Below are 12,866 nucleotides of genomic sequence, written 5' to 3'. Positions count from 1 at the left end.
AGCGTATTGCCTCTCAGTCTGTGATAGGGACCGTGAAGCAAAAGCAACTGGCTGGCCGTTTTGTAATAAAGCTGCTTCTAACCCGTATTCACTCGCATCACATTGCACTGTGACTTCTTCTTGAAGGTCATAATACTTGAGCACAGGGTGTTTGACTACAAGCTCTCGCACTTCCTGAAATGCTGTCTCATGATGCTGGGACCAGATGAACTTTGCATCCTTTGCTGTCATCTCTCTCAGTGGCTGGGCGACCTCTGATAACCTAGGGAGAAACTTTGCCAAGTAATTAACGAATCCTAAGAGACTCAGGAGTTCCTTCTTGGATGTAGGTCTCGGCATTTCCTGAACTGCCTTCACTTTCTCAGGATCTGGCTGTAACCCATCTTTGGTGATCAAGTGTCCCATGAATCTGACTTCAGACTTCTTGAGGTTCAACTTGCTGCTGTTTAGACGCAGATTGGCTTTTCGAGCTTGCTCTAGCAGACGAATCAAGTTCTCATCATGATTTCGATTTGCTTCTTCATCATTCTCTCCATAGCCCATGACCAATATGTCATCTCTTATCACTTCTACACCGGGAAGACTATCAAGCTTCTCATGCAATTTGCATTCGAACTCTTCTGGAGCCAGGTTGATACCAAAGGGTAGCCTCAAATACTTGTAACGCCCAAAGGGAGTCCAGAATGTTGTCTTGAGACTGCTGCTCTCATCTAATCCAACCTGGTAAAACCCATCTTTAGCATCTAAGGTACTAAACACTTTGGCATTGCTAAGCTTGGGCAACAACTCATATAGAGTAGGCATTTGGTACTTTGGACGGATGACTGCCTTGTTAAGATCTTTAGGATCCAAACAAATCCTAATCTTATTTGGTGTTGCGACAACCACCATACTGCTAATCCAGTCGGTCGGTACTGTGACTTTCTCCACGATTCCTTTCCTTTCCAGATCATCAAGTTTGGCCTTGACCTTATCACGCAGGGGAACTGGCACTCGGCGCGGAGAATGCTGCACTGGTTTTACGCTGGGGTCTGTGATAATGGTTGTATCACCAATATGGCCTAACCCTTCAAAAACATCTTTGTACTGAACAAGAATCTGATCTCTGGTCAGGTTACTACTGCTTTTCAGGACATGAATGGACTCTTCAGGATCTATATCCACTTTGAGAAGTCCCAACTGCTCACAAGCCTCAGCCGATAAGAGGGGTTTGTTAGAACTCTCAACAACTTGGAATCTCAGGTCCAGACGCTTGCCCCTTCTCTCTGCTGTGAGTGTGGTCTCACCTACAGGCTTCATCAAGCTACCATCAAATAGCTTTAGCTGGGCATTGGACTTAGACAAGGGGGGATCACCATTCTGCAACAGCTGAACTAAATTTCTGTGACTGATCACATTACAAGTTGCACCAGTGTGCAACTGACATACTAGTTGCTCTTTGTACTGCTCTTCTATCACAAAGGTAATACTGGATGTCAACTGTTTACCACTACCATTAATTGCAGTAATTTCTTCTATCTTCAATAATGATTCCTCAGACTCGTAACCTTCTGCCACTTCAGCGACATGAACCTTCTCTTTGCCTGCCTGACACACTTTGGCGAAGTGGTTCATTCTTTTACAATTGCGACATTGTTGACCATAAGCTGGACATTCTGTCTGCTTGGCATGCTTCTTTTGTTGGCCACAATATTTACATTTCCATTTTTTGTCAGGTTTCTTTGGATTTGGTGGTTTCTTCGGATGAGAAGGCATCTTGCCTTGCATCGGTTTACGCTTCACATGAACTAAGTTCAGTTCCTCATTGTTTTGTTTCTCATCCTTTTGAATCGACTTTAGCTGCTTATTCGTTATTTCACTTGATTTACACATGTCAAGAGCTTTATCCAAAGACAAATCTTTCTCTCTGAGCAATCTAGCTTTTGTACCCTTATCTTGTATACCAATAACTAGCCGGTCACGTATCATTTCTTCTGCAAGTGCTCCAAACTGACACGATGCTGCGAGTTTTCTTAATCTATTGACATAGCAATCAACAGTTTCTTCGGGTACTTGAATGCAAGAGTTAAAGACATACCTCTCATAGACGACATTTCTCTTTGGTAGGAAATAGTTTTCCAGCGCCTTCAATGCTGAAGTTATCGTCAGTACTTCGGTGCCAAAATTCAGATTCAGGAAAATTTGCAGACACTCCTTTCCCATAACAGAACGGAAGGTTGCTAATCGGATCGATTGACTCTTCTGATCCAAACCCGTTGCTACCTCATAATCTTGCCATTGTTGCTTAAAAAATTCCCAGTTGCTCGTGATATCTCCACGACAAACCATAGCGCTTGGTACTGGAAAATTTGAAGGAAAACTGAGGACTTGAGGCGGGGGAGTAGGCTGTGGAGCTTGCGGTGGAGCTGGTGGTGGAGGATCTTGTTCGGTGTCTGACATCGTTTCGCTGGGTTTCAACGCACGTGGTCGATGTTGAAATTCGCTGTATGTACCGTAAATCAAGGAATTGTCGCTTCGTTTCGCTTCAGTGACTGCTTTGACTGAATATCAACCAGAAGACGTAATCTTGAGCGCTGCCGCTCGCCATAAGATCAACAAAACACTTCTGACACCATGTTACGGATGGCACGACAAGACGCCATTTGCAATGCAACTCAACTCGTTTAATGCGTACTTCATGTAAGCTACATAGAACTAGAACGCACATGTTTACTCCAAATATGGTAAGACAAACCATATACGTAACACAGGCGTATTGCGTGATTTGCAAGAGTATGACAAAATGGCGTCCACTGGAATGAATCTAGGATTTTCAGTCGCATTTCTGTGCGCTTCTCTTTGCTTTCCTGGCTATACTAAAGCAGAAGATGTTATCCTTACTCCTTTGTTTGGAAGCAGTCACTATTTCTTGTTCAAGCGCATCGGCGAAGAACTTGCAAATCGAGGACTCAAGGTATGGCCGTTCACTGATATAGCTTGATATTTTGTTCACACATTTAGTAACCGATGTTCTCTGTTATCGTGCTCATAATATTTTCTACATTCTCTGTGTCTTAATTCGCTCCTGCCTAATCTGAATCGTCTTTTATCACCGGGTTAACTTCGCTTACTTGCGTAAAAATAGCATTTGACTAAAAACATTGTAAATGGAAGCACCTACAATAATGCAGCGGTAGAAACTACCGATTAATCTCCGAAGTAGAGTTTAGCTTCAAAAATCACGAGTAAATAAAATAAAGCTCTTGGATAGGTCTTCATATCGAAGAACGCAAATGCCAGCTTCTACTGTTTATATATTTTAATTCTAAATTCATCTCTTCGAGGTTGCAGAAATTACTTCATGCATGGCCAATATTTATACAACGAGATTGTAGGGAGGAAAGTTGTGCAAAGGCGCACGTTATGATTTAAGCGGATCCATTTTAACCAAATGATATATGTAATACTACATAAATTAAGAATGAACAATGTTGCAGTGGACTTGTAGCAGAGTTCTTCAATGTGAAACTCGTCTTGGTTTGCCCGTCAGGTCTAACCCACGCCATGTTGCCAGTTTTCAAGAGCTCTAATCCTTTATCGTATGCCCCTCAACCGTTTACTGGTCTAGACGACAACATGACCTTTACTGAACGTTTGATCAACGTTGCAGGGTTTTTATTGGCTAATATCATTGGCCGAGTATTCATGTTTCCTACCATGGACAAAGTAAAGGAACAGTATAATATTAAACCAGATGTTAGCACGGGGGAGTCGTTAGGGAAAGCAGAAGTGGTTTTTGTCCAAAGTCATTTTGCTTTGGATTTCCCAAGGCCTCTTACACCCGGTTAGTACTGTAATAGTATTTATTTTAATTTCTGCTTTTTGTTTCCTTTTCCAAGAGTGAAGTAATATACAGGCATGGCTAAAATCGATCAAAGAGGGGGAATAACCGGCCACATTTGATACTATTACTCTTGGTTGAGAAATAACATGCATGCTGTCCAGAAATTGTCCCTCTCAACAGCTGTTATAAAGTGGTATATAATCGTATTATGCTTTTTTTAAGTGGTCAATGTCAAAAGAATTTCCCTGGGTGGCCTTAGTTGGGGTATTCACACTGCAAGTCATAACGAAAAAATCCAAGCTGGAGCAATTGGCCTGGACATCTTCTGAAAGAGATGCGATATCGATAAGGATAACGAAAGCTCCTTGTATTCAAAATCATACAAGTACGAAAACCGGTCGACATGAATTTGGGGGTGGGGGGAAGGGAAGATTCTATTGTACATCCACATTCGACCATGCAGGACATCGTCTGTAGCGTCTTCGTGACGTACTCTATGCAAGAGAGAGAGAGAGAGAGAGAGAGAGAGAGAGAGAGAGAGAGAGAGAGAGAGAGAGAGAGAGAGAGATGAAGAGTAAGTGATCGCCCAGTGTCGTCAATGTAACGTTATTTTTCATATATATTGATGACCTGAACGTCGTGTTTAAACAAGTCGCATGACCTTATCAGAGTGCACCAGAGGTGTTGGGAAAAGAGGTTGTGGCTAACCATTCTTGACAAACCGCTTTTGCTTTCCGCTACTCCTGCAAAGTAATTTTTCATTTTCTTTCTTTTGTTTTACTCATGACAGCGTTAATAGTAACAGGACCACTTTTACCTCGACCTGCTAAAACCCTTCCTCCTGAGCTGGAGAGCTTTATGACGAACTCTGGAGATGATGGTGTTGTTGTGGTCGCCTTCGGCTCGATGGTATCTACCTTGCCAACGCAAACGTTGAGGATGTTAGCTATAGTGCTTGGTAGAATGAAGCAGAAGGTCTTGTGGAAGATTAAAGGTATTTCTATTTTCAGTTTTAGAAAATGAAATTAGAAAAATATATAAGATAGTTTGGCATAATCAAAGTGCTTTGTTTTTGCAGTTTAAAGTAGTAAATTACCAATGCGCTTTACTTGATAGTTCTTGTTTGGTAACCAGATGACTGTATGTGGATAAGACATTTCTATGTACGATCACCAACTACCTTCTCTTGAATAAAGACTGATTGTCATCATGACAAAATAGTAGCCTTAACACCAGGGGCTTAACCTTTCAGCGCAACCTCCACTTCCATTGCTTTAAAAAATATCACATCAACTTAGTAATCACCAATGTTTAATTCGATTACCTAATGTAATGTATGTCGCGAAAAATCCATTCTCGGAAAGTGTCTTAGTATGATTTTTCTTATAGAGCAAAACGTCACATCGTAGTCCATTTTTCTGGACCATTTCTATGCTTCTAGCTCAGTTTTTCTGCCGTGTTAACGTTTAATTTCCTCCCTTACAAACTAACTCAAAATTGCACTTTAAAAGGAAAATACATTTCTTCAGCATTTATGTCAAAAAATGATACAATTAATTAAAAAGGTTGGCTGAATTGCAGTAGAGCACATTTTCGTTAACCTCTGAACATTTTTTTTTAAATTTTCCTTTGTGTTTGCACATCAAGACAGAGTAAAGCCACATTTACTAGTTTGTTTTTGTTATTACTAGCGTCCAGGGATGTTACACTTGATTTCACTATTTTTCAACTTAACAGAGAGCCTTTTGAGCACTAAACTGTCTAACATCAAGACTGTCGACTGGATTCCACAGAACGATATCCTTGGACACGCCAAAACAAGGTTGTTCCTTCCTCACGTTGGTCACAACAGCATTTATGAGGCTGCCTACCATGGTGTACCTGTTGTTGGCTTCCCTTTGTGGAGTGATCAACCTGAAAATGCCGGGCAGATCACACGAGCGGGCATGGGTCTTTGGTAGATATGAATACCGTTACTGAAGACGAGCTGTACACGTCTATTTCACGAGTTTTGTCTGAGCCGAGGTATATTATCCAAAAAATATATATATTAATATCAAACGTCCAACGCACCTCCCTGAAGACTTTGTTTATGAGTCGTCTAACTTGGTCTGTGTAATAGTTACGTCTCTTCTTGGAAAGCCACGAAAACTAGCTATCAAAGAAAGTTGTCAAAGCTATTCCAATTAAAATTGCCTGACACCGCTGCCTTACACTGTTAATAAAAAGTAATGAACAATGAGACAGAAACCAACTAAAACCAACTAACCACACAACCAAATGAATGCAAAACCTTATCCTTGACGGCAAGTAATAAGCGTTATTGGGCGGATCGCCAGCATTGTTGACTGATGACACACGACAAGTTCTTAGAGTGACTCTTTGGTGTTGTGTTACTATACTACTGATGGCTATCTTGAAATTTATGTAAACTTCGCTTTAACGTTGTTTAAACTTTGTTTGTGTATAATGTTAGTAAGAAAATTTTGATTTTCAGAATATTGAAACCAACCTTTATAAAGGCACTCGGGGCTGAATAGTTTCCAAAAATTTAGAAGCGTTTGGAATTTGCGTCAATGCTCCTTGAAGTTATCTGTCAAATTCCCCTTAACGTCATCAGTAGATGCATTTACATTAATCAACGAACATTATAACTGTTTTACAAAATGGAGAAATTTCTTTTTTATGTTAACATGCTGTCGCTCTCTCCACAGTTTCAAGCAAAATGCTACACGTGTCTCTCGTCTCATAAAAGACCAACGTCGGACCCCCCTGGAACTGACAGGTGATTGGATAGAATTTGTGCATAGGCATAACGGAGCATCCCACCTTCGAGTCCAGTCCTTCAACATGCCATGGTACCGGGAGTATTCAATAGACGTTGCACTTTTTGTTTTGTTTATTGTTACTTGCACTTTGACGTTTCTTAAGTTTTGCTGTCGTTGTTTATGCAAGTTTTGTCGTAAAAGTGATGGCATGAAAGCAGAGGAGTGAGAGGTCTATACGATTTATGACATACATGTAGGAAATAGATTAGATTACTGCGTGAAAAGTCATTGAGGTGCTCAGCAGCAATTTTCATTTGCGTTTTGGCGGAAAAATGGCGCCGTTGCCTTTCTAACAGGGTGTTGCTAAGTTGATTACGCTTCGTGTACATCTTCGAATGACTCTGACATCTACATCAAACATCAACCCTTATAACGACGTCTATGATGCAAAATGACAGTTACAGGGAAGACATCGGTAATCAAGGCTCTCCTGGAGTTATTCATTTGTTAATTTGCTGATATTTCTTTAGTCGGTTTCACTCTTTCCAACCGGCCGACATCACGTTTATGAGAGAGGCAAAGAGTGTAATTGAAAACTAAACATTTTATAGGAATTCCCTAAATGAGGGGTTTATTAAACGTACCAAAAATCCACATCCAAATCCACGTCAAACTAAACGCGGACACCCTCCTCTCAAGATTGCGACACTCACGTCAGTTAGTGCCTCGTTCCCTCACCTTCAATATTTGGTTTGAATTACTTTCTGTCGGGGCAAGTTGCTTTGACAAACAGTGAATGAAGGGAAAGGGGAAAGTGTCTCGGAAAAGAAAACTAACCCAATCAACAGTTTAGTTGTTATATAAATGAATAGCACTTCTTAAACAAATTCTAGAAATCAGGTTACTGTAATAGGAATGAGAGGGAGGAAAAATCTGAACTGAGAAACTTAAAACAAAATGGAGATGCTTAGGAGGTTAGGAGATGCTTAGGATGCTTAGGAGGTGTTTTTTGTTGTTGTTGCTGTTGTTGTTGTTGTTGTTTTTCTTTTTTGTTTGTTTGTTTTTAAGCAGTAATTATAGTTAGTATAATATTTTGTATGTATTTCTAAAGATATATAATAGGAAAAAGGTTGGTGTTAATCATTAAGTTTGACTGCGCTTTCCATACATCTGAGTCAAAGCAAGACCTATAAAAATGTCAGACAAAGCTAGAACAGTTTTTAACTGAGTGTCGCTAAACCAAACACAAGCAAGACAGAGCTTCCAGTGAACCAATCAAAAATCGAAGCAGATACATGTAGCTGACGCTAAGCGCGGGAAAACGTCTCGAGCGAGTCAGGATTGGTTTTACTTCTGATTGGCTGGCAAAGTGGGCGAGTTTTTAGCCAATTGCTAAACGAGGTTATTGAAAACCAAAGCAAAAGCGAATTACTTTCAACACTCAAGTGAAAACCGCTGTAACCGAATTCTGCGAAAGATGGATTGCTACTCAACAGTTACTTCTTACCAGACCAAACAAATTTATCCCGGATAGTACTGCGATTCAATTTATAAACCATTCTGACAATATTTTGGGACAATAAATAACAATATTGAGCTAGAGTGAAAGGAAAAGAACATTTTTTTCGCAAATTCCATCAAATTACAATCAATTTGTAAATAGAACAGTACATTTTCTACCATATTAAAACTTTAGTTACTATTGAAAGCTTAAAAGCTCTGAGATAATAGAAGATATAACATATAATTATCAAGTCTCTCTTTATTCATAATTTTCAATTAAGCACACAAATTTTAAACCCTCTTCGTTCGCACCATGATCTCCTGAGATAGGTACGAGTCCCTATTGTAAAGCCTTTGGAGTTTTGTAACCTAAAACTGGGTCGGCACATGTTTGTGAAATTTGACGCTATTGTGTCCACGAAGAAATCCTAAGTGCCAATATATTGCTTGGCAACACGACTTAGTTCCCCAAAAAATGTCGTACGGACGCCCTGGTCAGTATTCTTTTTACAGAGCTGATCTAAAAAAATAATAATAATAATAAAAATAATAAAGTAAGATTATGCATAAGACTGAAAGAAACAACCTCATCAAATTACGCTTTACGGTGTCCACCACGATGTTAAAAACGAATATTCATAAGTTGAATGTACAGCAGTCAAGAATTCCTGGGGGTGTACAGAGGGTAGCACCGATGGCTGGCATGAAATGCCAAATGTTAATGGATTGTGTCTTACAGAATGTGAGGATTTCATAGCAGGGCCCAAGGACAAAGAAAAAGCAGACCTTTTTTATGGTTATAACAAAGCAGAACTCATTGTAGCAGTTCGAGTTTTCTTTTGGCCCTCAGCGATGTTCGCAAATTCCTCTCGAACCCCAGTAGGCCTTCCGACGATCTTGTAAAATATTTTTGACAGATGATCTTTGAACGCATTACGATAGCTTTCGTTTAGGATGGTATAGCAAATTGGATTGGCTGCACTGTTTGCAAACGTTATTATGTTGCAGAAAGCAACAAGGTCCCAGAATTTATCGTATTGAGCAGCGTTGCCAAAGTCCAGCCAAAGCCACATAACGTTGGTTGGCAAAACGCACACCGCAAACATCAGCGTCACTACTTTAAGCATGCGCACGACTTTCTTCGCTTCGTCCGCTTGAAGATCTTGCAAGTAACGATTGCCGTTCCTTGCGCGTCGGGCAAGCTCCCAACCGATGCTGACGTATGCACCCGCAATTACGGTCAACGGGAAGAGGTATTCAAAGACAAATAGGCAAGCCGTGTAAGTTTTTCTTGCACTCGCACTAGGCCAATTCTCGTCGCACTGGCCTGATTCATCGTTCTTTTTCAAGACGCTCGTGTACGGTGTGACCGAAATCAGCGACGCAATCCATATTCCGAAGATGATCCATTTGGCGTTTTTGATGGTAAGCTGCTGACGAAGTGGGTGGTTTATCGCCCAGTAACGCGATAAGCTGACAGCCGTTAGGGTGTATATGGATGCAAAAAGTGCCGACGTTTGTAGTGGGTATATAACTTTACACAGCAGCGCCCCATATGGCCATTTGTTGTTCATTTCTTGCACGGGAATATCGAAAGGAATACAGATGCAAGTCAGTGTCAAGTCCGCAATGGCTAGGTTCAATATGAAGTAGTTTGTGACTGTTTTCATCTTTTTCCTTCGTAAAATAACTGTGCAGACAAGAGAATTACCGACTGCACTTACAAGGAAGATAATCACGTACAGAGTCAGCTTAAGCGCTCTCAAATCTGCCGTCATCAATTCGGAATCCTGCGTTGTCGCCGTGTTCCAGTTTGTCATTGATGAATTTAGGGTTGGGAATTCTCCCGGTGTACCAGAACTATTAAATCTTGTTTTCATCTTTTTCTTCTTCAGTTAAGATGCAAACACTGATTGCATACAGCAATGATCTCGTGATAAGCTTGTAAAAAATTTGTCACTTCTCTCTGAAAGAAAAAAAGCACACAAACTTAATTGTGTCAGTTCTATTCAGCCCTAAAGTCTCCTCACGGTGAACTAGCCGCTATTATTTTGATTCTAATCAACAGTGATTTAGATAAACATATACAGGCAAAAACTAACTCGTTAGTTTTTGCCTGTATAGTATTTTGATTGTTACTTAATCAGTTCCTGTTCAATGTTTTTGGTTTTTTTTTGTTTTTTGTTTTTTTTATCGTCTGTTTGTGCATGTCTTCGCCGTCCAATTGTTACTTATCGTTATCTTTCTTTGACGTTGTATTTTATGAAAAGCCCCCGCAGACTCCTAACAAACAAGACATGCACGTACAAACTCAATTGATCGGTTGTGTGTACTTGTTGTGATTAAGTGCATCACGTATTGCGATTCAAGTAATGATTATTTAATACACTGCTACCTTAAAGGGGAAGCGTTAAATGCAACAAAATAAAATATCAGTCGCTACTCGCTTGAAGGTGGTTGGAAAAACGAATATAAAATGACAGATGATAGTTAGATTGAGATGTTCTTTTCTCTTGTCTAGCTTGCGGGCAGGTTTGTATTTATTAGTATTATATTAGTGGCGACAAGTAGTCGCTTAGTATGTGATGAGTGGTTTCTCGATGTTTGTTATTTTGTGATTTAATTTCAAGTTTATGCTGTTCAAAGGTTTCGCTGACACTGTACTTCTCATGTTTACAAAATCAACAATGAATAATTTTAAAAAAACGAAAGAAATAATGGTGTCTTTTATTTTGTTTATTACTACTATTGCCTTATGTGTTTCAGCTTTAGTTGAAATCAAATGAGGACTGTCTAATTTCCCCTTAAAGCGGCAGTAAAAAGCAACGTTCTTTCCACATATAACGGCACACTTCCAGCTTGTAACTTGTTTATTTCTTTTTTCTTTAGTGTTTGTTTTAATTTCCAATTTCAGTTTATTTAAAGTGGCCGGCAAAATAAGATTTACGTCAATTTAATTAAGCTAGTTACCAAGTCTGCCGCCAAAATTGTAACTTTAGAGCACAATAAAAGAGGCCAAAATTATGACAATATTCTGAAAAGGTAACAAAAAAAAAATGAAAAAATGATGAAATAAAATTTAAAACACCGATTGGAATTACCAAGATTAGCTTGATACTACATGTTTTTGTTTGATGTTTATGTTTGGGTCGGTAGAGTAACAGTATTATTTTCTCCTTTTGTTTTTCAACATTCCAAATAGTTGAAAAATTCAAACAGCCCAACTTCGATCGATTCAGATTTTCTCATAAACGTTTTCTACAGGTAGGAATCTCACTTTTTAGGAAACGCAATTTGACAGAAGAGTTGAATAATTCACACCGACAGTAAATCTAAATTGAAGTACGTAAGCCTTGGAAATGGAAATATTATGAAACACAACATAGGTAACATAACCGAAAGAACACTGCATGATTAATTCTACGCGAGGGTAATTTCAGAAAGATGCGAAAAACAAAGAAGAAATTGTACAAAAGTATGAGATCTAAATATAGCTTCCCACAAAGTGAATATTTTGTACCCGTTATAGTTATGATAATTTTGCCATCGACAGTATACAATGAAAGTACCTGTGTTGTTTGCCAATCATCATCGACCAAAATCCTTCAACACAAGTGGAATTTTTTTCCAGTGACTGTAGGTCATTTTGACACCAAAACGTTATTACTCTTTTCCTTTGAGGCTAAACTAATTTTAACAGTTTTTCTTTATGGCACTATTTTGTTGTTCTTGTTATTTATTTTCGCACCTTTATATAGATTTCTTCCGCTAATTGCGCAAACAAAATGTGTTATTTCTATTTACGTTCTGTCTCCTTATTTTGCCATCCATCTTGTTTTTGCTCTTAGATGTAACTTTTTTGTACGAAAAAGCGAAAAAGGAAGAAAAATAATACAAAAATAGTCAAGAAATAATCAAGAACAGGGAACAAATGATGTGTCATAAAGAGGTCTCAATTACAAGTGCACTCTGAAGAATCTCAATAGTGCTGTGATAGTGCTCTCATTGCTTTACTAAAACGTAATACTTAATTTCTACATCCAAAACTGATGTTAAGTTTTTTTTCCACGACCGTTTTGTTTTTTGTGATTCACTTTAAAGCTGTTTTGTTTTGCTTGTGATTGATGATGAGTTTAGATCAGTTTAGAGTGCCATGTTATTACTTACCCTAGACAATTTGTAGAAGACCTGAGAAAATTATCACCTGCGTCGTGATGATGGTGTTCTTTTTTGACTCTCACGTATTGAACGTCAAGCTATATATATAAAAACTAATATATTGCCCTTACCTTAGGTTATAAGAAATGTCAACGTCGTTCTCTTTTGTTACTCTGTATTGTTCAGTGGTACAGAAGTGTCAGGATAGTGCTTACTTACGTAAGTCAACAAGTCTAGGCGAAACTGTTTTTGTGTCTGGCCTTTATATACTCTCAAAAGGCAGAAATACCGTATTGCAAAAGATAATGTAGTTATTACATGTTTCGTAACACAAAATCCATTTAGCAAAAACCCTACATTACGGGTAATGGACGAGTAATGTCTTTTAGAGCTTGTGCGCAGAAAAGACGTGACTCATATCAGATGGGAAAAAAAAAAACGAGAATTATCTATTCATAAAGGTGGCCAGCTATTTTGAAAATTGGGTTTTTTCCAGATGGACATTTCTATGTGTAAACAGACGTGACCGGCTCAATTTTGTCCTTTTCTTTCTTATATTTTTCTGAATAATAACGAAACAATGTAAAAATAAAGGACCAAATGTTGCTATAGAC

The 12,866-nt window shown here is 38.9% G+C and overlaps 1 protein-coding gene and 1 pseudogene across 2 annotated transcripts; one reads left to right on the top strand and one right to left on the bottom strand.

Moving 5' to 3' along the window:
• Positions 1-2,728: 2,728 nt before the first annotated feature.
• On the top strand, positions 2,729-11,559 carry LOC110059192 (UDP-glucuronosyltransferase 2C1-like; annotated as a pseudogene). The gene is made up of 5 exons (XR_016208758.1): positions 2,729-2,953; positions 3,460-3,823; positions 4,614-4,817; positions 5,561-5,848; positions 6,538-11,559. The product of XR_016208758.1 is annotated as a UDP-glucuronosyltransferase 2C1-like (transcript).
• Positions 8,336-9,974, bottom strand: LOC110059220 (orexin/Hypocretin receptor type 1-like). Its single transcript, XM_020765917.2, has one exon. The coding sequence runs from the start codon at positions 9,972-9,974 to the stop codon at positions 8,892-8,894; it is 1,083 nt and encodes a 360-aa protein (XP_020621576.1). The 3' UTR covers positions 8,336-8,891.
• Positions 11,560-12,866: the final 1,307 nt, after the last annotated feature.

The sequence above is a fragment of the Orbicella faveolata genome, unplaced genomic scaffold (assembly GCF_042242905.1).
Source record: "Orbicella faveolata isolate gen_17 unplaced genomic scaffold, um_ofav_v1 contig_25, whole genome shotgun sequence".
In the NCBI taxonomy this organism is placed as follows: domain Eukaryota; kingdom Metazoa; phylum Cnidaria; class Anthozoa; order Scleractinia; family Merulinidae; genus Orbicella; species Orbicella faveolata.
This window is presented reverse-complemented; position numbering and strand designations above follow the sequence as displayed.

Excerpts from the sequence above, each read along its gene's own strand:
- LOC110059220 (XM_020765917.2), bottom strand. The coding sequence starts at position 9,974 with ATGAAAACAAGATTTAATAGTTCTGGTACACCGGGAGAATTCCCAACC.